The sequence below is a fragment of the Stegostoma tigrinum genome, unplaced genomic scaffold, assembly GCF_030684315.1.
Source record: "Stegostoma tigrinum isolate sSteTig4 unplaced genomic scaffold, sSteTig4.hap1 scaffold_178, whole genome shotgun sequence".
Taxonomy (NCBI): domain Eukaryota; kingdom Metazoa; phylum Chordata; class Chondrichthyes; order Orectolobiformes; family Stegostomatidae; genus Stegostoma; species Stegostoma tigrinum.
In genome coordinates this window covers 270,885-297,495 of record NW_026728118.1, presented here as the reverse complement: position 1 = coordinate 297,495, position 26,611 = coordinate 270,885, and the positions used below count along the sequence as shown (strand labels likewise).

The following is a 26,611-nucleotide window of genomic DNA, read 5'->3' as shown; positions in this document are numbered from 1 at the left end:
CTGTCGGAGGGTCAGTACTGAGGGAGTGTCGCACTGTTGGAGGGTCAGTGTTGAGGGAGCGGGCACTGTCGGAGGGTCAGTGCTGAGGGAGTGGGCACTGTTGGAGGATCAGTGCTGAGGGAGTGTTGCACTGTCGGAGGGTCAGTGCTGAGGGAGCGCCGCACTGTTGGAGGGTCAGTACTGCTGGAGTGGGCACTGTTGGAGGGTCAGAGCTGAGGGAGTGGGTACTGTCGGAGGGTCAGTACTGAGGGAGTGGGCACTGTCGGAGGGTCAGTGCTGAGGGAGCGCTGCACTGTCGGAGGGGCAGTGCTGAGGGAGCGCTACACCGTCGGAGGGGCAGTGCTGAGGGAGCGCTGCACTGTCGGAGGGGCAGTGCTGAGGGAGCGGGCGCTGTCGGAGTGTCAGTGCTGAGGGAGCACTGCACTGTCGGAGGGTCAGTGCTGAGGGAGTGCCGCACTGTCGGAGGGTCAGTGCTGAGGGAGCGCTGCACTGTTGGAGGGGCAGTGCTGAGGGAGCGGGCGCTGTCGGAGTGTCAGTGCTGAGGGAGCACTGCACTGTCGGAGGGTCAGTGCTGAGGGAGTGTCGCACTGTTGGAGGGTCAGTGTTGAGGGAGTGGGCACTGTCGGAGGGTCAGTGCTGAGGGAGTGGGCACTGTCAGAGGGTCAGTACTGAGGGAGTGTCGCACTGTCGGAGGGTCAGTACTGAGGGAGTGTCGCACTGTTGGAGGGTCAGTGTTGAGGGAGCGGGCACTGTCGGAGGGTCAGTGCTGAGGGAGTCGGCACTGTCAGAGGGTCAGTACTGAGGGAGTGTCGCACTGTCGGAGGGTCAGTACTGAGGGAGTGCCGCATTGTTGGAGGGTCAGTGTTGAGGGAGCGGGCACTGTCGGAGGGTCAGTGCTGAGGGAGTGGGCACTGTCGGAGGGTCAGTGCTGAGGGAGTGGGCACTGTCAGAGGGTCAGTGCTGAGGGAGTGTCGCACTGTCAGAGGGTCAGTACTGAGGGAGTGTCGCACTGTCGGAGGGTCAGTACTGAGGGAGTGTCGCACTGTTGGAGGGTCAGTGTTGAGGGAGCGGGCACTGTCGGAGGGTCAGTGCTGAGGGAGTGGGCACTGTTGGAGGATCAGTGCTGAGGGAGTGTTGCACTGTCGGAGGGTCAGTGCTGAGGGAGCGCCGCACTGTTGGAGGGTCAGTACTGCTGGAGTGGGCACTGTTGGAGGGTCAGAGCTGAGGGAGTGGGTACTGTCGGAGGGTCAGTACTGAGGGAGTGGGCACTGTCGGAGGGTCAGTGCTGAGGGAGCGCTGCACTGTCGGAGGGGCAGTGCTGAGGGAGCGCTACACCGTCGGAGGGGCAGTGCTGAGGGAGCGCTGCACTGTCGGAGGGGCAGTGCTGAGGGAGCGGGCGCTGTCGGAGTGTCAGTGCTGAGGGAGCACTGCACTGTCGGAGGGTCAGTGCTGAGGGAGTGCCGCACTGTCGGAGGGTCAGTGCTGAGGGAGCGCTGCACTGTTGGAGGGGCAGTGCTGAGGGAGCGGGCGCTGTCGGAGTGTCAGTGCTGAGGGAGCACTGCACTGTCGGAGGGTCAGTGCTGAGGGAGTGCCGCACTGTCGGAGGGTCAGTGCTGAGGGAGTGGGCACTGTTGGAGGGTCAGGGCTGAGGCGGTGCCGCACTGTTGGAGGGTCAGTGCTGAGGGAGCGCTGCACTGTCGGAAGGTCAGTGCTGAGGGAGCGGGCACTGTCGGAGGGTCAGTGCTGAGGGAGCGGGCAATGTCAGAGGGTCAGTGCTGAGGGAGAGCCCCACTGTCGGAGGGGCATTGCTGAGGGAGTGCCGCAGTGTCGGAGGGTCAGTGCTGAGGGAGCGGGCCCTGTCGGAGGGTCAGTGCTGAGGGAGTGCCGCACGGTCGGAGGGTCAGTGCTGAGGGAGTGGGCACTGTCGGAGGGTCAGTACTGAGGGAGTGGGCACTGTCGGAGGGTCAGTGCTGAGGGAGTGCCGCAGTGTCGGAGGGTCAGGGTTGAGGCAGTGCCGCACTGTCGGAGGGTCAGTGCTGAGGGAATGTCGCACTGTCAGAGCGTCAGTACTGAGGGAGCGGGCACTGTTGGAGGGTCAGTGCTGAGGGAGTGGGCACTGTCGGAGGGGCAGTGCTGAGGGAGCGGGCACTGTCAGAGGGGCAGTGCTGAGGGAGCGGGCACTGTTGGAGGGTCAGTGCTGAGGGAGTGCCACACTGTCGGAGGGTCAGTGCTGAGGGAGTGGGCACTGTCGGAGGGTCAGTACTGAGGGAGTGGGCACTGTCAGAGGGTCAGTGCTGAGGGAGTGTCGCACTGTCGGAGGGTCAGTACTGAGGGAGTGTCGCACTGTTGGAGGGTCAGTGTTGAGGGAGCGGGCACTGTCGGAGGGTCAGTGCTGAGGGAGTCGGCACTGTCAGAGGGTCAGTACTGAGGGAGTGTCGCACTGTCGGAGGGTCAGTACTGAGGGAGTGCCGCATTGTTGGAGGGTCAGTGTTGAGGGAGCGGGCACTGTCGGAGGGTCAGTGCTGAGGGAGTGGGCACTGTCGGAGGGTCAGTGCTGAGGGAGTGGGCACTGTCAGAGGGTCAGTGCTGAGGGAGTGGGCACTGTCAGAGGGTCAGTACTGAGGGAGTGTCGCACTGTCAGAGGGTCAGTACTGAGGGAGTGTCGCACTGTCGGAGGGTCAGTACTGAGGGAGTGTCGCACTGTTGGAGGGTCAGTGTTGAGGGAGCGGGCACTGTCGGAGGGTCAGTGCTGAGGGAGTGGGCACTGTTGGAGGATCAGTGCTGAGGGAGTGTTGCACTGTCGGAGGGTCAGTGCTGAGGGAGCGCCGCACTGTTGGAGGGTCAGTACTGCTGGAGTGGGCACTGTTGGAGGGTCAGAGCTGAGGGAGTGGGTACTGTCGGAGGGTCAGTACTGAGGGAGTGGGCACTGTCGGAGGGTCAGTGCTGAGGGAGCGCTGCACTGTCGGAGGGGCAGTGCTGAGGGAGCGCTACACCGTCGGAGGGGCAGTGCTGAGGGAGCGCTGCACTGTCGGAGGGGCAGTGCTGAGGGAGCGGGCGCTGTCGGAGTGTCAGTGCTGAGGGAGCACTGCACTGTCGGAGGGTCAGTGCTGAGGGAGTGCCGCACTGTCGGAGGGTCAGTGCTGAGGGAGCGCTGCACTGTTGGAGGGGCAGTGCTGAGGGAGCGGGCGCTGTCGGAGTGTCAGTGCTGAGGGAGCACTGCACTGTCGGAGGGTCAGTGCTGAGGGAGTGCCGCACTGTCGGAGGGTCAGTGCTGAGGGAGTGGGCACTGTTGGAGGGTCAGGGCTGAGGCGGTGCCGCACTGTTGGAGGGTCAGTGCTGAGGGAGCGCTGCACTGTCGGAAGGTCAGTGCTGAGGGAGCGGGCACTGTCGGAGGGTCAGTGCTGAGGGAGCGGGCAATGTCAGAGGGTCAGTGCTGAGGGAGAGCCCCACTGTCGGAGGGGCATTGCTGAGGGAGTGCCGCAGTGTCGGAGGGTCAGTGCTGAGGGAGCGGGCCCTGTCGGAGGGTCAGTGCTGAGGGAGTGCCGCACGGTCGGAGGGTCAGTGCTGAGGGAGTGGGCACTGTCGGAGGGTCAGTACTGAGGGAGTGGGCACTGTCGGAGGGTCAGTGGTGAGGGAGTGCCGCAGTGTCGGAGGGTCAGGGTTGAGGCAGTGCCGCACTGTCGGAGGGTCAGTGCTGAGGGAATGTCGCACTGTCAGAGCGTCAGTACTGAGGGAGCGGGCACTGTTGGAGGGTCAGTGCTGAGGGAGTGGGCACTGTCGGAGGGGCAGTGCTGAGGGAGCGGGCACTGTCAGAGGGGCAGTGCTGAGGGAGCGGGCACTGTTGGAGGGTCAGTGCTGAGGGAGTGCCACACTGTCGGAGTGTCAGTGCTGAGGGAGTGGGCACTGTCGGAGGGTCAGTGCTGAGGGAGCGGGCAATGTCAGAGGGTCAGTGCTGAGGGAGAGCCCCACTGTCGGAGGGGCATTGCTGAGGGAGTGCCGCAGTGTCGGAGGGTCAGTGCTGAGGGAGCGGGCCCTGTCGGAGGGTCAGTGCTGAGGGAGTGCCGCACGGTCGGAGGGTCAGTGCTGAGGGAGTGGGCACTGTCGGAGGGTCAGTACTGAGGGAGTGGGCACTGTCGGAGGGTCAGTGGTGAGGGAGTGCCGCAGTGTCGGAGGGTCAGGGTTGAGGCAGTGCCGCACTGTCGGAGGGTCAGTGCTGAGGGAATGTCGCACTGTCAGAGCGTCAGTACTGAGGGAGCGGGCACTGTTGGAGGGTCAGTGCTGAGGGAGTGGGCACTGTCGGAGGGGCAGTGCTGAGGGAGCGGGCACTGTCAGAGGGGCAGTGCTGAGGGAGCGGGCACTGTTGGAGGGTCAGTGCTGAGGGAGTGCCACACTGTCGGAGGGTCAGTGCTGAGGGAGTGGGCACTGTCGGAGGGTCAGTACTGAGGGAGTGGGCACTGTTGGAGGGTCAGTGGTGAGGGAGTGCCGCAGTGTCGGAGGGTCAGTGCTCAGGGAGTGCCGCACTGTCGGAGGGTCAGTGCTGAGGGAGTGGGCACTGTCGCAGGGGCAGTGCTGAGGGAGTGCCGCAGTGTCGGAGGGGCAGTGTTGAGAGAGCGCTACACCGTCGGAGGGTCAGTGCTGAGGGAGCGCCGCACTGTAGGAGGGTCAGTGCTGAGGGAGCGGGCACTGTCGGAGGGGCAGTGCTGAGGGAGCGGGCACTGTCAGAGGGGCAATGCTGAGGGAGCGGGCACTGTCGGAGGGGCAGTGCTGAGGGAGTGGGCACTGTCGGAGGGTCAGTGCTGAGGGAGTGGGCACTGTCGGAGGGTCAGTGCTGAGGGAGTGGGCACTGTCAGAGGGTCAGTACTGAGGGAGTGTCGCACTGTCGGAGGGTCAGTACTGAGGGAGTGCCGCATTGTTGGAGGGTCAGTGTTGAGGGAGCGGGCGCTGTCGGAGGGTCAGTGCTGAGGGAGTGGGCACTGTCGGAGGGTCAGTGCTGAGGGAGTGGGCACTGTCAGAGGGTCAGTACTGAGGGAGTGTCGCACTGTCGGAGGGTCAGTACTGAGGGAGTGTCGCACTGTTGGAGGGTCAGTGTTGAGGGAGTGGGCACTGTCGGAGGGTCAGTGCTGAGGGAGTGGGCACTGTCAGAGGGTCAGTACTGAGGGAGTGTCGCACTGTCGGAGGGTCAGTACTGAGGGAGTGCCGCATTGTTGGAGGGTCAGTGTTGAGGGAGCGGGCACTGTCGGAGGGTCAGTGCTGAGGGAGTGGGCACTGTCGGAGGGTCAGTGCTGAGGATGTGGGCACTGTCAGAGGGTCAGTGCTGAGGGAGTGGGCACTGTCAGTGGGTCAGTACTGAGGGAGTGTCGCACTGTCGGAGGGTCAGTACTGAGGGAGTGTCGCACTGTTGGAGGGTCAGTGTTGAGGGAGCGGGCACTGTCGGAGGGTCAGTGCTGAGGGAGCGGGCACTGTCGGAGGGTCAGTACTGAGGGAGTGGGCGCTGTCGGAGGGTCAGTGCTGAGGGAGTGGGCACTGTCAGAGGGTCAGTGCTGAGGGCGTGGGCACTGTCGGAGGGTCAGTGCTGAGGGAGCGCCGCACTGTCGTAGGGTCAGTGCTGAGGGAGTGGGCACTGTCAGAGGGTCAATGTTGAGGGAGTGGGCACTGTCAGAGGGGCAGTGCTGAGGGAGAGCCACACTGTCAGAGGGTCAGTACTGAGGGAGTGGGCGCTGTCGGAGGGTCAGTGCTGAGGGAGCACCTCACTGTCGGAGGGTCAGTGCTGAGGGAGTGGGCACTGTTGGAGGGTCAGTGTTGAGGGAGCGGGCACTGTCGGAGGGTCAGTGCTGAGGGAGTGGGCACTGTTGGAGGGTCAGTGCTCAGGGAGTGCCGCACCGTCGGAGGGTCAGTGCTGAGGGAGTGGGCACTGTCGCAGGGGCAGTGCTGAGGGAGTGCCCAGTGTCGGAGGGGCAGTGCTGAGGGAGCGCCGCACTGTAGGAGGGTCAGTGCTGAGGGAGCGGGCACTGTCGGAGGGGCAGTGCTGAGGGAGCGGGCACTGTCAGAGGGGCAATGCTGAGGGAGCGGGCACTGTCGGAGGGGCAGTGCTGAGGGAGCGGGCACTGTCAGAGGGTCAGTGCTGAGGGAGCGTCGCACTGTTGGAGGGTCAGTGTTGAGGGAGCGGGCACTGTCGGAGGGTCAGCGCTGAGGGAGTGGGCACTGTCAGAGGGTCAATGTTGAGGGAGTGGGCACTGTCAGAGGGGCAGTGCTGAGGGAGAGCCACACTGTCAGAGGGTCAGTACTGAGGGAGCGCTGCACTGTCGGAAGGTCAGTGCTGAGGGAGCGGGCACTGTCGGAGGCTCAATGTTGAGGGAGTGGGCACTGTCAGAGGGTCAGTGCTGAGGGAGCGCTGCACTGTCGGAAGGTCAGTGCTGAGGGAGCGGGCACTGTCGGAGGGTCAGTGCTGAGGGAGCGGGCAATGTCAGAGGGTCAGTGCTGAGGGAGAGCCCCACTGTCGGAGGGGCATTGCTGAGGGAGTGCCGCAGTGTCGGAGGGGCAGTGCTGAGGGAGCGGGCACTGTCAGAGGGGCAATGCTGAGGGAGCGGGCACTGTCGGAGGGGCAGTGCTGAGGGAGTGGGCACTGTCGGAGGGTCAGTGCTGAGGGAGTGGGCACTGTCGGAGGGTCAGTGCTGAGGGAGTGGGCACTGTCAGAGGGTCAGTACTGAGGGAGTGTCGCACTGTCGGAGGGTCAGTACTGAGGGAGTGCCGCATTGTTGGAGGGTCAGTGTTGAGGGAGCGGGCGCTGTCGGAGGGTCAGTGCTGAGGGAGTGGGCACTGTCGGAGGGTCAGTGCTGAGGGAGTGGGCACTGTCAGAGGGTCAGTACTGAGGGAGTGTCGCACTGTCGGAGGGTCAGTACTGAGGGAGTGTCGCACTGTTGGAGGGTCAGTGTTGAGGGAGTGGGCACTGTCGGAGGGTCAGTGCTGAGGGAGTGGGCACTGTCAGAGGGTCAGTACTGAGGGAGTGTCGCACTGTCGGAGGGTCAGTACTGAGGGAGTGCCGCATTGTTGGAGGGTCAGTGTTGAGGGAGCGGGCACTGTCGGAGGGTCAGTGCTGAGGGAGTGGGCACTGTCGGAGGGTCAGTGCTGAGGATGTGGGCACTGTCAGAGGGTCAGTGCTGAGGGAGTGGGCACTGTCAGTGGGTCAGTACTGAGGGAGTGTCGCACTGTCGGAGGGTCAGTACTGAGGGAGTGTCGCACTGTTGGAGGGTCAGTGTTGAGGGAGCGGGCACTGTCGGAGGGTCAGTGCTGAGGGAGCGGGCACTGTCGGAGGGTCAGTACTGAGGGAGTGGGCGCTGTCGGAGGGTCAGTGCTGAGGGAGTGGGCACTGTCAGAGGGTCAGTGCTGAGGGCGTGGGCACTGTCGGAGGGTCAGTGCTGAGGGAGCGCCGCACTGTCGTAGGGTCAGTGCTGAGGGAGTGGGCACTGTCAGAGGGTCAATGTTGAGGGAGTGGGCACTGTCAGAGGGGCAGTGCTGAGGGAGAGCCACACTGTCAGAGGGTCAGTACTGAGGGAGTGGGCGCTGTCGGAGGGTCAGTGCTGAGGGAGCACCTCACTGTCGGAGGGTCAGTGCTGAGGGAGTGGGCACTGTTGGAGGGTCAGTGTTGAGGGAGCGGGCACTGTCGGAGGGTCAGTGCTGAGGGAGTGGGCACTGTTGGAGGATCAGTGCTGAGGGAGTGTTGCACTGTCGGAGGGTCAGTGCTGAGGGAGCGCCGCACTGTTGGAGGGTCAGTACTGCTGGAGTGGGCACTGTTGGAGGGTCAGTGCTCAGGGAGTGCCGCACCGTCGGAGGGTCAGTGCTGAGGGAGTGGGCACTGTCGCAGGGGCAGTGCTGAGGGAGTGCCCAGTGTCGGAGGGGCAGTGCTGAGGGAGCGCCGCACTGTAGGAGGGTCAGTGCTGAGGGAGCGGGCACTGTCGGAGGGGCAGTGCTGAGGGAGCGGGCACTGTCAGAGGGGCAATGCTGAGGGAGCGGGCACTGTCGGAGGGGCAGTGCTGAGGGAGCGGGCACTGTCAGAGGGTCAGTGCTGAGGGAGCGTCGCACTGTTGGAGGGTCAGTGTTGAGGGAGCGGGCACTGTCGGAGGGTCAGCGCTGAGGGAGTGGGCACTGTCAGAGGGTCAATGTTGAGGGAGTGGGCACTGTCAGAGGGGCAGTGCTGAGGGAGAGCCACACTGTCAGAGGGTCAGTACTGAGGGAGCGCTGCACTGTCGGAAGGTCAGTGCTGAGGGAGCGGGCACTGTCGGAGGCTCAATGTTGAGGGAGTGGGCACTGTCAGAGGGTCAGTGCTGAGGGAGCGCTGCACTGTCGGAAGGTCAGTGCTGAGGGAGCGGGCACTGTCGGAGGGTCAGTGCTGAGGGAGCGGGCAATGTCAGAGGGTCAGTGCTGAGGGAGAGCCCCACTGTCGGAGGGGCATTGCTGAGGGAGTGCCGCAGTGTCGGAGGGTCAGTGCTGAGGGAGCGGGCCCTGTCGGAGGGTCAGTGCTGAGGGAGTGCCGCACCGTCGGAGGGTCAGTGCTGAGGGAGTGGGCACTGTCGGAGGGTCAGTACTGAGGGAGTGGGCACTGTCGGAGGGGCAGTGCTGAGGGAGCGGGCACTGTCAGAGGGGCAGTGCTGAGGGAGCGGGCACTGTTGGAGGGTCAGTGCTGAGGGAGTGCCACACTGTCGGAGGGTCAGTGCTGAGGGAGTGGGCACTGTCGGAGGGTCAGTGGTGAGGGAGTGCCGCAGTGTCGGAGGGTCAGTGCTCAGGGAGTGCCGCACTGTCGGAGGGTCAGTGCTGAGGGAGTGGGCACTGTCGCAGGGGCAGTGCTGAGGGAGTGCCGCAGTGTCGGAGGGGCAGTGTTGAGAGAGCGCTACACCGTCGGAGGGGCAGTGCTGAGGGAGCGCCGCACTGTCGGAGGGTCAGTGCTGAGGGAGCGCCGCACTGTAGGAGGGTCAGTGCTGAGGGAGCGGGCACTGTCGGAGGGGCAGTGCTGAGGGAGTGGGCACTGTCGGAGGGTCAGTACTGAGGGAGTGTCGCACTGTCGGAGGGTCAGTACTGAGAGAGTGCCGCATTGTTGGAGGGTCAGTGTTGAGGGAGCGGGCACTGTCGGAGGGTCAGTGCTGAGGGAGTGGGCACTGTCGGAGGGTCAGTGCTGAGGGAGTGGGCACTGTCAGAGGGTAAGTACTGAGGGAGTGTCGCACTGTCGGAGGGTCAGTACTGAGGGAGTGTCGCACTGTTGGAGGGTCAGTGTTGAGGGAGTGGGCACTGTCGGAGGGTCAGTGCTGAGGGAGTGGGCACTGTCAGAGGGTCAGTACTGAGGGAGTGTCGCACTGTCGGAGGGTCAGTGCTGAGGGAGCGCCGCACTGTAGGAGGGTCAGTGCTGAGGGAGCGGGCACTGTCAGAGGGTCAGTGCTGAGGGAGTGGGCACTGTCGGAGGGTCAGTACTGAGGGAGTGTCGCACTGTCGGAGGGTCAGTACTGAGAGAGTGCCGCATTGTTGGAGGGTCAGTGTTGAGGGAGCGGGCACTGTCGGAGGGTCAGTGCTGAGGGAGTGGGCACTGTCAGAGGGTCAGTACTGAGGGAGTGTCGCACTGTCGGAGGGTCAGTTCTGAGGGAGTGCCGCATTGTTGGAGGGTCAGTGTTGAGGGAGCGGGCACTGTCGGAGGGTCAGTGCTGAGGGAGTGGGCACTGTCGGAGGGTCAGTGCTGAGGGAGTGGGCACTGTCAGAGGGTCAGTGCTGAGGGAGTGGGCACTGTCAGAGGGTCAGTACTGAGGGAGTGTCGCACTGTTGGAGGGTCAGTGTTGAGGGAGCGGGCACTGTCGGAGGGTCAGCGCTGAGGGAGCGGGCACTGTCGGAGGGTCAGTGCTGAGGGCGTGTGCACTGTCGGAGGGTCAGTTCTGAGGGAGCGCCGCACTGTCGTAGGGTCAGTGCTGAGGGAGCGGGCGCTGTCGGAGGGTCAGTGCAGAGGGAGTGGGCACTGTCAGAGGGTCAGTGTTGAGGGCGTGGGCACTGTCGGAGGGTCAGTGCTGAGGGAGCGCCGCACTGTCGTAGGGTCAGTGCTGAGGGAGTGGGCACTGTCGCAGGGGCAGTGCTGAGGGAGTGCCCCAGTGTCAGAGGGGCAGTGTTGAGAGAGCGCTACACCGTCGGAGGGGCAGTGCTGAGGGAGCACCGCACTGTCGGAGGGTCAGTGCTGAGGGAGCGCCGCACTGTAGGAGGGTCAGTGCTGAGGGAGCGGGCACTGTTGGAGGGGCAGTGCTGAGGGAGCGGGCACTGTCAGAGGGGCAATGCTGAGGGAGCGGGCACTGTCGGAGGGGCAGTGCTGAGGGAGCGGGCACTGTCAGAGGGTCAGTGCTGAGGGAGCGCTGCACTGTCGGAGGGTCAGTGCTGAGGGAGCGCCGCACGGTCGGAGGGTCAGTGCTCAGGGAGTGGGCACTGTCGGAGGGTCAGTGCTCAGGGAGTGGGCACTGTCGGAGGGTCAGTGCTGAGGGAGTGGGCACTGTCGGAGGGTCAGTGCTGAGGGAGTGGGCACTGTCGGAGGGTCAGTGCTGAGGGAGTGGGCACTGTCAGAGGGTCAGTACTGAGGGAGTGTCGCACTGTCGGAGGGTCAGTACTGAGGGAGTGCCGCATTGTTGGAGGGTCAGTGTTGAGGGAGCGGGCACTGTCGGAGGGTCAGTGCTGAGGGAGTGGGCACTGTCAGAGGGTCAGTGCTGAGGGAGTGGGCACTGTCGGAGGGTCAGTGCTGAGGGAGTGGGCACTGTCAGAGGGTCAGTGCTGAGGGAGTGTCGCACTGTCGGAGGGTCAGTACTGAGGGAGTGTCGCACTGTTGGAGGGTCAGTGTTGAGGGAGCGGGCACTGTCGGAGGGTCAGTGCTGAGGGAGTCGGCACTGTCAGAGGGTCAGTACTGAGGGAGTGTCGCACTGTCGGAGGGTCAGTACTGAGGGAGTGTCGCATTGTTGGAGGGTCAGTGTTGAGGGAGCGGGCACTGTCGGAGGGTCAGTGCTGAGCGAGTGGGCACTGTCGGAGGGTCAGTGCTGAGGGAGTGCGCACTGTCAGAGGGTCAGTGCTGAGGGAGTGGGCACTGTCAGAGGGTCAGTACTGAGGGAGTGTCGCACTGTCGGAGGGTCAGTACTGAGGGAGTGTCGCACTGTTGGAGGGTCAGTGTTGAGGGAGCGGGCACTGTCGGAGGGTCAGTGCTGAGGGAGTGGGCACTGTTGGAGGATCAGTGCTGAGGGAGTGTTGCACTGTCGGAGGGTCAGTGCTGAGGGAGCGCCGCACTGTTGGAGGGTCAGTACTGCTGGAGTGGGCACTGTTGGAGGGTCAGAGCTGAGGGAGTGGGTACTGTCGGAGGGTCAGTACTGAGGGAGTGGGCACTGTCGGAGGGTCAGTGCTGAGGGAGCGCTGCACTGTCGGAGGGGCAGTGCTGAGGGAGCGCTACACCGTCGGAGGGGCAGTGCTGAGGGAGCGCTGCACTGTCGGAGGGGCAGTGCTGAGGGAGCGGGCGCTGTCGGAGTGTCAGTGCTGAGGGAGCACTGCACTGTCGGAGGGTCAGTGCTGAGGGAGTGCCGCACTGTCGGAGGGTCAGTGCTGAGGGAGCGCTGCACTGTTGGAGGGGCAGTGCTGAGGGAGCGGGCGCTGTCGGAGTGTCAGTGCTGAGGGAGCACTGCACTGTCGGAGGGTCAGTGCTGAGGGAGTGCCGCACTGTCGGAGGGTCAGTGCTGAGGGAGTGGGCACTGTTGGAGGGTCAGGGCTGAGGCGGTGCCGCACTGTTGGAGGGTCAGTGCTGAGGGAGCGCTGCACTGTCGGAAGGTCAGTGCTGAGGGAGCGGGCACTGTCGGAGGGTCAGTGCTGAGGGAGCGGGCAATGTCAGAGGGTCAGTGCTGAGGGAGAGCCCCACTGTCGGAGGGGCATTGCTGAGGGAGTGCCGCAGTGTCGGAGGGTCAGTGCTGAGGGAGCGGGCCCTGTCGGAGGGTCAGTGCTGAGGGAGTGGGCACTGTCGGAGGGTCAGTACTGAGGGAGTGGGCACTGTCGGAGGGTCAGTGGTGAGGGAGTGCCGCAGTGTCGGAGGGTCAGGGTTGAGGCAGTGCCGCACTGTCGGAGGGTCAGTGCTGAGGGAATGTCGCACTGTCAGAGCGTCAGTACTGAGGGAGCGGGCACTGTTGGAGGGTCAGTGCTGAGGGAGTGGGCACTGTCGGAGGGGCAGTGCTGAGGGAGCGGGCACTGTCAGAGGGGCAGTGCTGAGGGAGCGGGCACTGTTGGAGGGTCAGTGCTGAGGGAGTGCCACACTGTCGGAGGGTCAGTGCTGAGGGAGTGGGCACTGTCGGAGGGTCAGTACTGAGGGAGTGGGCACTGTTGGAGGGTCAGTGGTGAGGGAGTGCCGCAGTGTCGGAGGGTCAGTGCTCAGGGAGTGCCGCACTGTCGGAGGGTCAGTGCTGAGGGAGTGGGCACTGTCGCAGGGGCAGTGCTGAGGGAGTGCCGCAGTGTCGGAGGGGCAGTGTTGAGAGAGCGCTACACCGTCGGAGGGGCAGTGCTGAGGGAGCGCCGCACTGTCGGAGGGTCAGTGCTGAGGGAGCGCCGCACTGTAGGAGGGTCAGTGCTGAGGGAGCGGGCACTGTCGGAGGGGCAGTGCTGAGGGAGCGGGCACTGTCAGAGGGGCAATGCTGAGGGAGCGGGCACTGTCGGAGGGGCAGTGCTGAGGGAGTGGGCACTGTCGGAGGGTCAGTGCTGAGGGAGTGGGCACTGTCGGAGGGTCAGTGCTGAGGGAGTGGGCACTGTCAGAGGGTCAGTACTGAGGGAGTGTCGCACTGTCGGAGGGTCAGTACTGAGGGAGTGCCGCATTGTTGGAGGGTCAGTGTTGAGGGAGCGGGCGCTGTCGGAGGGTCAGTGCTGAGGGAGTGGGCACTGTCGGAGGGTCAGTGCTGAGGGAGTGGGCACTGTCAGAGGGTCAGTACTGAGGGAGTGTCGCACTGTCGGAGGGTCAGTACTGAGGGAGTGTCGCACTGTTGGAGGGTCAGTGTTGAGGGAGTGGGCACTGTCGGAGGGTCAGTGCTGAGGGAGTGGGCACTGTCAGAGGGTCAGTACTGAGGGAGTGTCGCACTGTCGGAGGGTCAGTACTGAGGGAGTGCCGCATTGTTGGAGGGTCAGTGTTGAGGGAGCGGGCACTGTCGGAGGGTCAGTGCTGAGGGAGTGGGCACTGTCGGAGGGTCAGTGCTGAGGATGTGGGCACTGTCAGAGGGTCAGTGCTGAGGGAGTGGGCACTGTCAGTGGGTCAGTACTGAGGGAGTGTCGCACTGTCGGAGGGTCAGTACTGAGGGAGTGTCGCACTGTTGGAGGGTCAGTGTTGAGGGAGCGGGCACTGTCGGAGGGTCAGCGCTGAGGGAGCGGGCACTGTCGGAGGGTCAGAGCTGAGGGCGTGGGTACTGTCGGAGGGTCAGTTCTGAGGGAGCGCCGCACTGTTGTAGGGTCAGTACTGAGGGAGTGGGCGCTGTCGGAGGGTCAGTGCTGAGGGAGTGGGCACTGTCAGAGGGTCAGTGCTGAGGGCGTGGGCACTGTCGGAGGGTCAGTGCTGAGGGAGCGCCGCACTGTCGTAGGGTCAGTGCTGAGGGAGTGGGCACTGTCAGAGGGTCAATGTTGAGGGAGTGGGCACTGTCAGAGGGGCAGTGCTGAGGGAGAGCCACACTGTCAGAGGGTCAGTACTGAGGGAGTGGGCGCTGTCGGAGGGTCAGTGCTGAGGGAGCACCTCACTGTCGGAGGGTCAGTGCTGAGGGAGTGGGCACTGTTGGAGGGTCAGTGTTGAGGGAGCGGGCACTGTCGGAGGGTCAGTGCTGAGGGAGTGGGCACTGTTGGAGGATCAGTGCTGAGGGAGTGTTGCACTGTCGGAGGGTCAGTGCTGAGGGAGCGCCGCACTGTTGGAGGGTCAGTACTGCTGGAGTGGGCACTGTTGGAGGGTCAGTGCTCAGGGAGTGCCGCACTGTCGGAGGGTCAGTGCTGAGGGAGTGGGCACTGTCGCAGGGGCAGTGCTGAGGGAGTGCCCAGTGTCGGAGGGGCAGTGTTGAGAGAGCGCTACACCGTCGGAGGGGCAGTGCTGAGGGAGCGCCGCACTGTAGGAGGGTCAGTGCTGAGGGAGCGGGCACTGTCGGAGGGGCAGTGCTGAGGGAGCGGGCACTGTCAGAGGGGCAATGCTGAGGGAGCGGGCACTGTCGGAGGGGCAGTGCTGAGGGAGCGGGCACTGTCAGAGGGTCAGTGCTGAGGGAGTGGGCACTGTCAGAGGGGCAGTGCTGAGGGAGTGGGCACTGTCGTAGGGTCAGTACTGAGGGAGTGGGCACTGTCGGAGGGTCAGTGCTGAGGGAGCGGGCACTGTCAGAGGGTCAGTGTTGAGGGAGTGGGCACTGTCAGAGGGGCAGTGCTGAGGGAGCGCCGCACTGTCGGAGGGTCAGTGTTGAGGGAGTGTCGCACTGTCGGAGGGTCAGTGCTGAGGGAGCGCCGCACTGTCGGAGGGTCAGTGCTGAGGGAGTGGGCACTGTCGGAGGGTCAGTGCTGAGGGAGTGGGCACTGTCGGAGGGTCAGTACTGAGGGAGTGGGCACTGTCAGAGGGTCAGTACTGAGGGAGTGTCGCACTGTCAGAGGGTCAGTGCTGAGGGAGTGGGCACTGTCGGAGGGTCAGTACTGAGGGAGTGTCGCACTGTTGGAGGGTCAGTGTTGAGGGAGCGGGCACTGTCGGAGGGTCAGTGCTGAGGGAGTGGGCACTGTCAGAGGGTCACTACTGAGGGAGTGTCGCACTGTCGGAGGGTCAGTACTGAGGGAGTGCCGCATTGTTGGAGGGTCAGTGTTGAGGGAGCGGGCACTGTCGGAGGGTCAGTGCTGAGGGAGTGGGCACTGTCGGAGGGTCAGTGCTGAGGGAGTGGGCACTGTCAGAGGGTCAGTGCTGAGGGAGTGGGCACTGTCAGAGGGTCAGTACTAAGGGAATGTCGCACTGTCGGAGTGTCAGTACTGAGGGAGTGTCGCACTGTTGGAGGGTCAGTGCTGAGGGAGCGGGCACTGTCGGAGGGGCAGTGCTGAGGGAGCGGGCACTGTCAGGGGGGCAATGCTGAGGGAGCGGGCACTGTCGGAGGGTCAGTGCTGAGGGAGCGGGCACTGTCAGAGGGGCAGTGCTGAGGGAGCGGGCACTGTCAGAGGGTCAGTGCTGAGGGAGCGCTGCACTGTCGGAGGGTAAGTGCTGAGGGAGCGCCGCACTGTCGGAGGGTCAGTGCTGAGGGAGTGGGCACTGTCGGAGGGTCAGCGCTGAGGGAGCGGGCACTGTCGGAGGGTCAGTGCTGAGGGCGTGGGCACTGTCGGAGGGTCAGTGCTGAGGGCGTGGGCACTGTCGGTGGGTCAGTGCTGAGGGAGCGCCGCACTGTCGTAGGGTCAGTGCTGAGGGAGCGGGCGCTGTCGGAGGGTCAGTGCTGAGGGAGTGGGCACTGTCAGAGGGTCAGTGCTGAGGGCGTGGGCACTGTCGGAGGGTCAGTGCTGAGGGAGCGCCGCACTGTCGTAGGGTCAGTGCTGAGGGAGTGGGCACTGTCAGAGGGGCAGTGCTGAGGGAGAGCCACACTGTCAGAGGGTCAGTACTGAGGGAGTGGGCGCTGTCGGAGGGTCAGTGCTGAGGGAGCACCGCACTGTCGGAGGGTCAGTGCTGAGGGAGTGGGCACTGTCGGAGGGTCAGTGTTGAGGGAGCGGGCACTGTCAGAGGGTCAGTGCTGAGGGAGCACCGCACTGTCGGAGGGTCAGTGCTGAGGGAGCACCGCACTGTCGGAGGGTCAGTGCTGAGGGAGCACCGCACTGTCGGAGGGTCAGTGCTGAGGGAGTGGGCACTGTCGTAGGGTCAGTACTGAGGGAGTGGGCACTGTCGGAGGGTCAGTGCTGAGGGAGTGGGCACTGTCGGAGGGTCAGTGTTGAGGGAGCGGGCACTGTCAGAGGGTCAGTGTTGAGGGAGTGGGCACTGTCAGAGGGGCAGTGCTGAGGGAGCGCCGCACTGTCGGAGGGTCAGTGTTGAGGGAGTGTCGCACTGTCGGAGGGTCAGTGTTGAGGGAGCGGGCACTGTCGGAGGGTCAGTGCTGAGGGAGTGGGCACTGTTGGAGGATCAGTGCTGAGGGAGTGTTGCACTGTCGGAGGGTCAGTGCTGAGGGAGCGCCGCACTGTTGGAGGGTCAGTACTGCTGGAGTGGGCACTGTTGGAGGGTCAGAGCTGAGGGAGTGGGCACTGTCGGAGGGTCAGTACTGAGGGAGTGGGCACTGTCGGAGGGTCAGTGCTGAGGGAGCGCTGCACTGTCGGAGGGGCAGTGCTGAGGGAGCGCTACACCGTCGGAGGGGCAGTGCTGAGGGAGCGCTGCACTGTTGGAGGGGCAGTGCTGAGGGAGCGGGCGCTGTCGGAGTGTCAGTGCTGAGGGAGCACTGCACTGTCGGAGGGTCAGTGCTGAGGGAGTGCCGCACTGTCGGAGGGTCAGTGCTGAGGGAGTGGAGCACTGTTGGAGGGTTGATGTGGGATTGTGCTCCCATCCTGTGTGAGGGTGACACTCTCTGTGAACGTAAAGCCTCTGCTAGAAATGCACATCAAGGCCATAGGGTTAAATTGACCTCAGCTACCACCCCACCAACAGGCACAAAGTCTGAAAGACAGCTGTACCGAGGTAGCTGTCATCGAAGGAGCTCTCAGACTGCTTGTTGTAGATCTCTCCAACCGTGTACTGGATGTAGCTGAAGTCAGCCTGAGGCGGAACAATGTTCTCAATGTTGGCAGAAAGGAGCTGGCCTGAAAAATACAGAAGGCAAAATGTATCAACCTGCCACAGGGCTCAATGGGACAATCATTTCCAACCGCCCTCACACGCCCCTCTCGACGCCCACAGACCCTCTCTCCCTCACACACACACACACACACACACACACACACACACACACACACACACACACACACACACACACACACACACACACACCTGCTCAGAAATAATCACCCGCTCCGAGGGGCAGGACCCCTCTCTCTCCGCCCCTCGCCCACTGTGCGGCCTTACCTTGCCAGTAGAAGCTGCCAGGCCCTCCAAGCACCACTCGCCCATTCTGAAAAGACATAGACAACTGGCATTAGTGCCTGTGCCTGCACACAGACACTGGCACAAGTGAAGGTGCCAGGTGCGAACTGTAACAATGCCCTCCGCTGGAGCTGGTCACCATTGGTAGAGAGAGTGCGTGAGTCTGTCCACCACCGCCAACAATCAGCTCCTCTTCTCTGTCTTCCAGCTCCAGGTACATGATTGGCTGCAGGAGCCATTGCACCTGTCGGCCATCTTTGGACGTTGGGGAGGGGACGCAAAATTGTAGCCCCTTCCTTGCAAGCTGACTTCAGGCAGCACCTCCTATAGAGCTGCATAAAAAGAAGCCAGAGCATGGCGACCTGCCTCAAGACTGCCAGTAGTGATGGAGGGGCGGGCATCAGACAGCCCTCCAAACCCATCCCCTAAACCCTCACCCAACAACTCCATACCCATGCCCATACCAATCCAGTCGCACTGCATTCTGGGCCAGTGCCTGTCGGAAACTCCCAGGGAACCACTAGGTCACATAGCCTGCACTGTTCACTGCTTTACTCGATTTCTTCAATCTCTCTTTTATCTCACAACACTGCACAGAAACCTCTCATTCTAAATCAATAACAAGTTTCTTGAAGCGTCACAGAATTTACAGGATTGCCAACACATATTGTTTCCGCTCAGAGCGCCAGTTCTACTCTGAACATTTAAACACATTTGTATTTCAATGTTTATATTTCTATTCATATAAATTAGAAGGAGTAGGCCATTAATTTTCTCTCGCCTGTTCTGCAATTGCTAACATCAGGCTCATCAGTTTGTGGCCACTTTCCTGTTGTTTAGAAGGTGTTTGGCAAACCTGCCCTTATTGGTCAGTGCATTGAGTGTAGGAGTTGGGAGGTCATGTTGCGGCTGTACAGGGCATTGGTTCGGGCCACTTTTGGAATACAGCGTGCAATTCTGGTCTCCCTGCTATAGGAAAGATGTTGTGAAACTTGAAAGGGTTCAGAAACGATTACTCAAGGATGTTGCTGGGGTAGGAGGGTTTGAGCTACAGGGAGAGGCTGAATAGACTGGGGCTATTTTCCCTGGGGCGTCAGAGGCTGAGGGGTGACCTTATAGAGGTTTATAAAATCATGAGGGGCATGGATAGGGTGAATAGGCAAGATCTTTTCCCCCAGGGTGGGGGAGTCCAAAACTAGAGGGGCATAGGTTTAAGGTGAGAGGGGAAAGATTTAAAATGGATCTGAGGGGCAACATTTTCACACAGAGGATGGTGTGTGTGTGGAATGAACTGCCAGAGGAAGTGGTGGAGGCTGGTACAATTACAGCATTTAAAAGGCATCTGGATGGGGACATGAATAGGAAGGGTTTAGAGGGATATGGGCCAAATGCTGGCAAATGGGAGTAGATTAATTTAGGATATCTGGGTGGTACAAACCAATTTAGATTTGACCAATTACATACGGTTATATAGATCCGACAACTGAGTAACACAATCAAACACAGATCAATCAAACCACTAACAAACAGCACGTTTGAGCTCAGAGCAATGACTGAAGTTGTTATCGATTGCTCTGTGCATCGCAGTGGCACTGCCCAGGGCTGCCACATGGGTTAAGCAGACCTGTTGATGAACCCTGTAGGGTGGGGTTAACAGCCACAAATTCTAAGGTAGCCCTTGTTTAAACCTCACGACATCCCCAATGGATTCATGCAGCTGTAACACAGACCCTGCCGAGGTCAAAATGTGCATTAGGAATTGTGCCTGCTGTCCTGAAACTCAACCTGGTGATGCCACTGGCCTTGCCAACCATTCCAACTTGGAAGGTCTTACCCTTTAGTTCTAAAGAACACAGCATCCAATAAAGAATGCAGGCTCCCTCCAGGGACTGGGATTCTGGGAGCAGTTTAACGTTCAGAATCGCCAGGAAAGCCAGCGACAGGCACATCCCAGCAGGGCAAACAAGACAGATTGGAGACACTTACCTCTGTCAGGTCAGCACTGAAACCACCTTGGCAGTAACCCTGGCCAGCTGGTGTGTGCCATTCTGTCAAAACATGAACATCATCATCACTTACATCGCAATGGCAGACCCATCACTACAACTGAGAGTGGCCACAGACAGACACGCATAGACATACACACACAGGCACGTGTGCACACACATACATACCACAAGCACACACATGCACAGGCTCACGTGTGCACACACAGGCACACACGCACAGGCGCATGTGTACACAACACTGACACACACGTACACTGAAACAGGCACGCAGGCACAGGCCCCCACACACACACACACACACACACACACACACACACACACACACACACACAAAGACAGATGCACAGGCACAGGTACACAGACATACACACATTGTAATAGACACATGCATACACACACAGGCACACAGGCACATGCATAGATACACACACAGGCACACACATATACATAGACACAGAATTGCAGGCACAGACACACGAGGTAACAGGTGGATGGAGCAAAAGTGTAGCAGGAGAATGACTGAAACAAAGTGAGAACATAGTGTGAAGGGGACCTCCGAGTTTTAATCTGGGCTCAGAAATGGGGTTTGGGTGTGGTGCTGTCTCTATGGAACACTCCAGACTGATGGCACCACGGGAAAAATACACGGCAGCACTTACTGGTACGACACGGGGCGTACTCTAGCACATCACTGAAGTTCCGCAGCGACAGGTAACAGGTCCCAACCAATTCCCGCTGCTGCTCACTGCCTCTCCATTTGTAGCGAGGTGCACATGCCTAGAGACAAGAGAAACGGACTGAGAGAAGATCCTGAAAGCAACTGAGAATCCCAAAAGACCATTCTCCCTACGTTGGCACTCGGTAGCTGCTGATCTGTCTCAGACAAAGTGCCATATATGGGCTGTTTAAAATAATTACCAACTTGAACTCCATGTATTCTTAAAGTTGTCTTTTTCAGGTCATCACTGAGCACTCACTCCTTTCAACATCTGCACAGCTCACAAACAGAAGCTCATAAGAAACTGGGAGGAGAAAATCCCAGACTTCCAACTCGACCATTAAACATTATTGCTAGGGCATCAGCAGATAGTTTCTGAGTGTGTCCAGGGATGTTATGACACACCTTGAGAGCATGAGGGACTTGAACCCGGGCCTCCTGGCTCAGAGGTAGAGACGCCATCACTATACCATAAAAACCCTGACTAGACATGTCACATGTGCACGCACATACACACACACATAGCAGACCAAACTGCTGTCAGACAATAAACCACAACTTGCTCACATAAGTGCCTCTGCTTGTTAAGACTCACTTGTGGTTTTCCCTCTTCCACTGTAAACCAATCAGGCCCTTCCACCCAGCAAAGGGGAGGGAACTGGTGGTAACCTCCTTCTCCTCACAAACACAACATGACTCACCTCAAACAGACACACAAAAATTGGAGAAAATCAACTGGACTCAACACATAAACACAGTAGCTACAAGAACAGATCAGATGTTAGGAATACTGTGATGAGTAACTCCCCAAAGCCTGTCCACCATCTACAAGCCACAAGGCAGGAGTGTGATGGAATACTCCCCACTTGCCTGGATGGGGGCAGCCCCAACAATATCCAAGAAGCTCAACACCATCCAGGACAAAGCAGCTCCCACTTGATTGGTACCACATCCACAAACATCCCACTCCCCCCACCTCTGGCGCTCAGTCGCAGCAGTGTGTACCATCTACAAGATGCACTGCAGAAACTCACCAAAGATCCTCAGGCAGCACCTTCCAAACCCACGACCACTTCCATCGACAAGGACAAGGGCAGCAGATACATGGGAACACCACCCCCTGCAAGTTCCCCTCTGAGCCACTCACCATCCTGACTTGGAAATATATCCCCGTTCCTTCACTGACGCTGGGTCACAATCCTGAAACTCCCTCCTTATGGACACTGTGGGTCAACCTACAGTATGCGGGCTGCTGCGGTTCAAGAAGACAGCTCACCCCCACCTTCTCAAGGGGGAACTAGGGACGGGCAAGAAATGTTGGCACAGCCAGCGTAGGCTACACCCCATCTGAGCAACCGAAGGAGGACAGGAATCAACAGACGATGAGCCATCTTATTTTCTTTGGGGTGTGTGTGTGTGTGTGTGTGTGTGTGTGTGTGTGTGTGTGTGTGTGTGTGTGTGTGTGTAGGGAGGAGGAGGGTGCAGTGGGCAAGGACTCACAACACAGCCATGCTACTGTTCCCTGCTCCCTTGCAGACACACAGAGCTGGCACACTTCCAACACGAGGAACAGCTCACTGGCACCAAAGGGACAAGGCAAATTTTGACTGGGGAAGGAAAATGTCAGCAAAGAGAGGATGTTATGAAAAAAGTGGGGAGACAACAACAGCACCAAAAATATGCAACAGCAAGCAAAGTAAAAGGAAGTGTTTGTAATGCACCACTTGGAGTAAGGGAGCAGAGATAGCAGCAAGTATGAGTGCACAGAATTCCTCCCTGCAGATGTGTAGGCTAGCATTGGAAACAGTTTTTCCATTGCATGGGGCAGTTGATTCCAGTCACACATTATCCACTGCCAGGGACCCAGGTTACTTGCTCCAGATAGAAGTCAAATATGGTTGACAGTTGAGTCAAACAGTGATGGAGCAGAGAATTGAGAACAATGCAATCACACCATCAATCCGTTTTAGAATAAGCCAAGCCAGAATCATGGCCACTGCAGCGGTTTATAGTGGCTAATAGGCTGGGATAATCCAAAGGATTAAATATTGTGTCAACCTCTAAAACTTCAGGGCACCCAGAAACTTCAGTACCCCAGTGTTATACAGTGACAGACCCGTCCCCACCGGTACTGTATCCCAGTGTTATACAGTGACAGACCTGTCCCCCACTGGTACTGTACCCCAGTGTTATACAGTGACAGACCTGTCCCCCACCGGTACTGTACCCCAGTGTTATACAGTGACAGACCCGTCCCCCACCGGTACTGTATCCCAGTGTTATACAGTGACAGACCTGTCCCCCACCGGTACTGTACCCCAGTGTTATACAGAGACAGACCTGTCCCCACCGGTACTGTACCCCAGTGTTATACAGTGACAGACATGTCCCCACCGGTACTGTACCCCAGTGTTAATCAGTGACAGACCTGTCCCCACCAGTACTGTACCCCAGTGTTATACAGGGACAGACATGTCCCCACCGGTACTGTACCCCAGTGTTATACAGTGACAGACCGGTCCCCACCAGTACTGTACCCCAGTGTTATACAGGGACAGACCTGTCCACACCGGTACTGTACCCCAGTGTTATACAGAGACAGACCCATTCCCCACTGGTACTGTACCCCAGTGTTATACAGTGACAGACCTGTCCCCACCGGTACTGCACCCCAGTGTTATACAGTGACAGACCTGTCCCCACCAGCACTGTACCCCAGTGTTATACAGTGATACACCTGTCCCCACCGGTACTGTACCCCAGTGTTAATCAGTGACAGACCTGTCCCCACCGGTACTGTACCCCAGTGTTATACAGTGACAGACATGTCCCCACCGGTACTGTACCCCAGTGTTATACAGAGACAGACCCATTCCCCACTGGTACTGTACCCCAGTGTTATACAGTGACAGACCTGTCCCCACCGGTACTGCACCCCAGTGTTATACAGTGACAGACCTGTCCCCACCAGCACTGTACCCCAGTGTTATACAGTGATACACCTGTCCCCACCGGTACTGTACCCCAGTGTTAATCAGTGACAGACCTGTCCCCACCTGTACTGTATCCCAGTGTTATACAGTGACAGACCCGTCCCCACCGGTACTGTACCCCAGTGTTAATCAGTGACAGACCTGTCCCCACCGGTACTGTACCCCAGTGTTATACAGAGACAGACCTGTCCCCACCGGTACTGTACCCCGGTGTTATACAGTGACAGACCCGTCCCCACCAGTACTGTACCCCAGTGTTAATCAGTGACAGACCTGTCCCCACCGGTACTGTACCCCAGTGTTATACAGTGACAGACATGTCCCCACCGGTACTGTACCCCAGTGTTATACAGTGACAGACCCGTCCCCACCGGTACTGTATCCCAGTGTTAATCAGTGACAGACCTGTCCCCACCGGTACTGTACCCCAGTGTTATACAGTGACAGACCTGTCCCCCACCGGTACTGTATCCCAGTGTTAATCAGTGACAGACCTGTCCCCACCGGTACTGTACCCCAGTGTTAATCAGTGACAGACCTGTCCCCACCGGTACTGTATCCCAGTGTTAATCAGTGACAGACCTGTCCCCATCGGTACTGTACCCCAGTGTTATACAGTGACAGACCTGTCCCCATCGGTACTGTATCCCAGTGTTATATAGTAACAGACCTGTCCCCACCGGTACTGTACCCCAGTGTTATACAGTGACAGACCCGTCCCCACCGGTACTGTACCCCAGTGTTATACAGTGACAGACCCGTCCCCACCGGTACTGTGCCCCAGTGTTAATCAGTGACAGACCCGTCCCCACCGGTACTGTACCCCAGTGTTATACAGTGACAGACCTGTCCCCACCGGTACTGTACCCCAGTGTTATACAGTGACAGACCCGTCCCCATCGGTACTGTACCCCAGTGTTATACAGTGACAGAACCGTCCCCACCAGTACTGTACCCCAGTGTTATACAGTGACAGACCCGTCCCCATCGGTACTGTACCCCAGTGTTATACAGTGACAGAACCGTCCCCACCAGTGCTGTACCCCAGTGTTATACAGTGTCAGACCGGCCTCCATCGGTACTGTACCCCAGTGTTATACACTGACAGACCTGTCCCCACCGGTACTGTACCCCAGTGTTATACAGTGACAGACCCGTCCCCCACCGGTACTGTACCCCAGTGTTATACAGTGACAGACCCGTCCCCACCGGTACTGTACCCCAGTGTTATACAGAGACAGACCTGTCCCCACCGGTACTGTACCCCAGTGTTATACAGTGACAGACCCGTCCCCACCGGTGCTGTACCCCAGTGTTATACGGAGACAGACCCGTCCCCACCGGTACTGTACCCCAGTGTTATACAGAGACAGAACCGTCCCCTCCGGTACCGTACCCCACTGTTATACAGTGACAGACTTGACCCCACTGGAGCTGAAAGGGTGTGTGCGTGAGGTGTTATGGATTTTATTATGGAGGTTCCCCAAATGGGACAGTGGAAGAAATGACCTTTCGAAGACTAGAGTAATGCTGTGTGCCCTTAGGGTGGCAGGCTTTGCCTCCCATGTGCTGGGGGATGAGACATGGTGTCTGCCGAATGGGCTGCAGGATGAGCAAAGAACACAGTACGATCCCAGTAGATTACAGAGTTCAGGAGGAAGCAGTATCCAGGTCCTACATCGTTCAATTGTCAATTTTTCGGAATACAGCCGCCGACAGCACCGAGCCTTGATACTGGATATAGTGTGCTCTCTGACCCTTACCGGCCTGACTCGGACACAGCACACAGCCGGCAGCGATGCCGTGTCCAAATGAACGGACACAGCGGTACGTAACCCATCCTCCCCAGCCAGCATTGACTCACCAGAATTGTGTGATTGTATGATCGAATACTCGCGCCAAACCACTGGTTCGATTTGTACTCAAGGACTTCCGTCTGGTTGTGGAGCCGGTTCCCTGTGGGAAAACACAACATTCGGTCAACGGCATGTGGCTGAGTTCAGAACAAACTGCCTCAAGGCACAGCGCAAAAGAATTCACCTCAATTCCCAATGAAAACCCTATCCCATTCGAAAATATCACACCATGGAGAGATAGTCTGTGATGGGGGTGAGCATTGATCACAGTCTGATTACAGGGAAAGCTCAGAAAGCAGCCATTAGGAGCCAGGATGACCTTTGACCTGCACATGGCGAGCATGGTCAACCTCTTGACAATCCCAGCCGGCGATGCCCACATCCCATGGCTGAGTGAATAAACGGCAAGGCCCACTCCCAACTGATCCCACGGAGAATAAACAAATGAAACAAGCTGTTTTGGACTCCCAAGTCAATGAAGTGGGTGGAGGGGCTGTGTGTTGAGCAGGAATGGAAAAACAAATATTCCTCAGCTCAGCTGCAGCCAAAAGTCGAAACAAAAGCATGGATGATGCAAACATGCCTGAACAAAGCTCAGTAACAATTGGGATCATCAAATACATGAACAACATTGAATTCAAAATCTGAAGAGGAAGTGCCTCAGCTAGCTGTCGTGTGTCAGTCATTGACCATGTTCAAGCAAGACAGAGAATATTGACAACAGCAAGGGGAAAAAGGACAGGAGGTGGGTTAGTGCGGGAATGTAGCACAGAGGTCAGCCAAGGTTTAGAATGGCAGGGCAAGTTCAAGGGGCCGAACAGCCTACTCTTTTTCTCTCAGCTGACTCCCAACAAGGGAAGGGTTGTGCTTCTCGTGAGGATCTGTTGAAGTTCACCAGAGCAATTTTAAGCATCTAGGAGCTATTGAGGGAGCAGGTGCAGAAACAAAATGACGCAAGAAGTGACAAGTTTTATGCAACTCCAAAGAGTTATACAGCACAGAAACAGACCCTTCGGTCCAACCAGGTCGTGCCGAACATAATCCTAAACTAAATCAGTCCCACGTGCCTGCTCCTGGCCCATATCCCTCCAAACCTTTCCTATTCATGTACTTATCCAAATGTTCTTTAAACATTGTAACTGTACCCGCGTCCACCACTTCATTCCACACCTGAACCACACACTGTGTAAAATAAATTGCCCTCATGTCTTTTTTAAATCTTTCTCTTCTCACCTTAAAAATATGCCCCTCTAGTCTTAAAATCCCTCATTCTAGGGAAAAGTACCTGCCACTCACCTTATTTATACCCCCCATGATGTTGTAAACCCCTTCTGTAAGGTCACCTGCCAACCTCCTACACTCCAGTGGGAAAAGATCCCAGCCTATCCAGCCTCTCCTTATAACTCAAACCCTCCATTCCCAGCAACATCCTGGTAAATCTCTCTAGCTTAATAATATCCTTCCTACCAAAAGGCAACTTGAAACTTTGTTGTTCTCGCAGAGACGCGAGAGGAATGGGTTGACGGTGAACTTTCCTCAGCATGTTTGACTCAGGGTTCCTGATGTTTGGGGAGGTTGACCCCCTCCAACTCACTTCACTGCTGGGTGCCCTGTAAATGTCTCCACCAAAGATGGCACTGTTTCTTTATACTTGACCTCGATCACATCAGGTAGTGGCGGGGCCGGGAGGTCTTTGGGCCCAAAGGTGCCATCTTTCTGGGGAGGGACCAGTATCTCTGTCAGGATGTTCTGTTACACGGGCAGAAAGTGGCTCAGGGTAGGGCCTATACAATTAGTGGCAAGGCCCTGGGTAGTGTTGTAGAACAGAGTGACCTAGGGGTTCAAGTACATAATTCTCTCAAGTTTGTGTTACAGTTAGTCAGGGTGGTTTAAGAAGGAATTTTAGCATGCTTGCTTTCATTGCTCAGACTTTTCAGTATAGGTGTTGGGAAGTCATGTTG

At 59.0% G+C, this 26,611-nt stretch overlaps 1 protein-coding gene across 2 annotated transcripts in view; it reads right to left on the bottom strand.

The window, feature by feature from the left end:
• The window catches only part of LOC125448182 (integrin alpha-5-like), a 143,978-nt gene that overhangs the window by 72,514 nt on the left and 44,853 nt on the right, over window positions 1-26,611 (bottom strand). For both annotated transcript variants that reach the window (XR_007246666.2, XM_048523279.2), the window contains exons 3-7: window positions 24,659-24,750; window positions 19,743-19,860; window positions 19,061-19,122; window positions 17,057-17,102; window positions 16,669-16,794 (exon numbers count right to left, since the gene is read on the bottom strand). Coding sequence is in view for 1 of the 2 variants with exons in the window: in XM_048523279.2 (XP_048379236.1) it covers window positions 16,669-16,794; window positions 17,057-17,102; window positions 19,061-19,122; window positions 19,743-19,860; window positions 24,659-24,750 (444 nt within the window). In the remaining variant the exon portion in view is untranslated. The remainder of the gene's footprint in view (window positions 1-16,668; window positions 16,795-17,056; window positions 17,103-19,060; window positions 19,123-19,742; window positions 19,861-24,658; window positions 24,751-26,611) is intronic.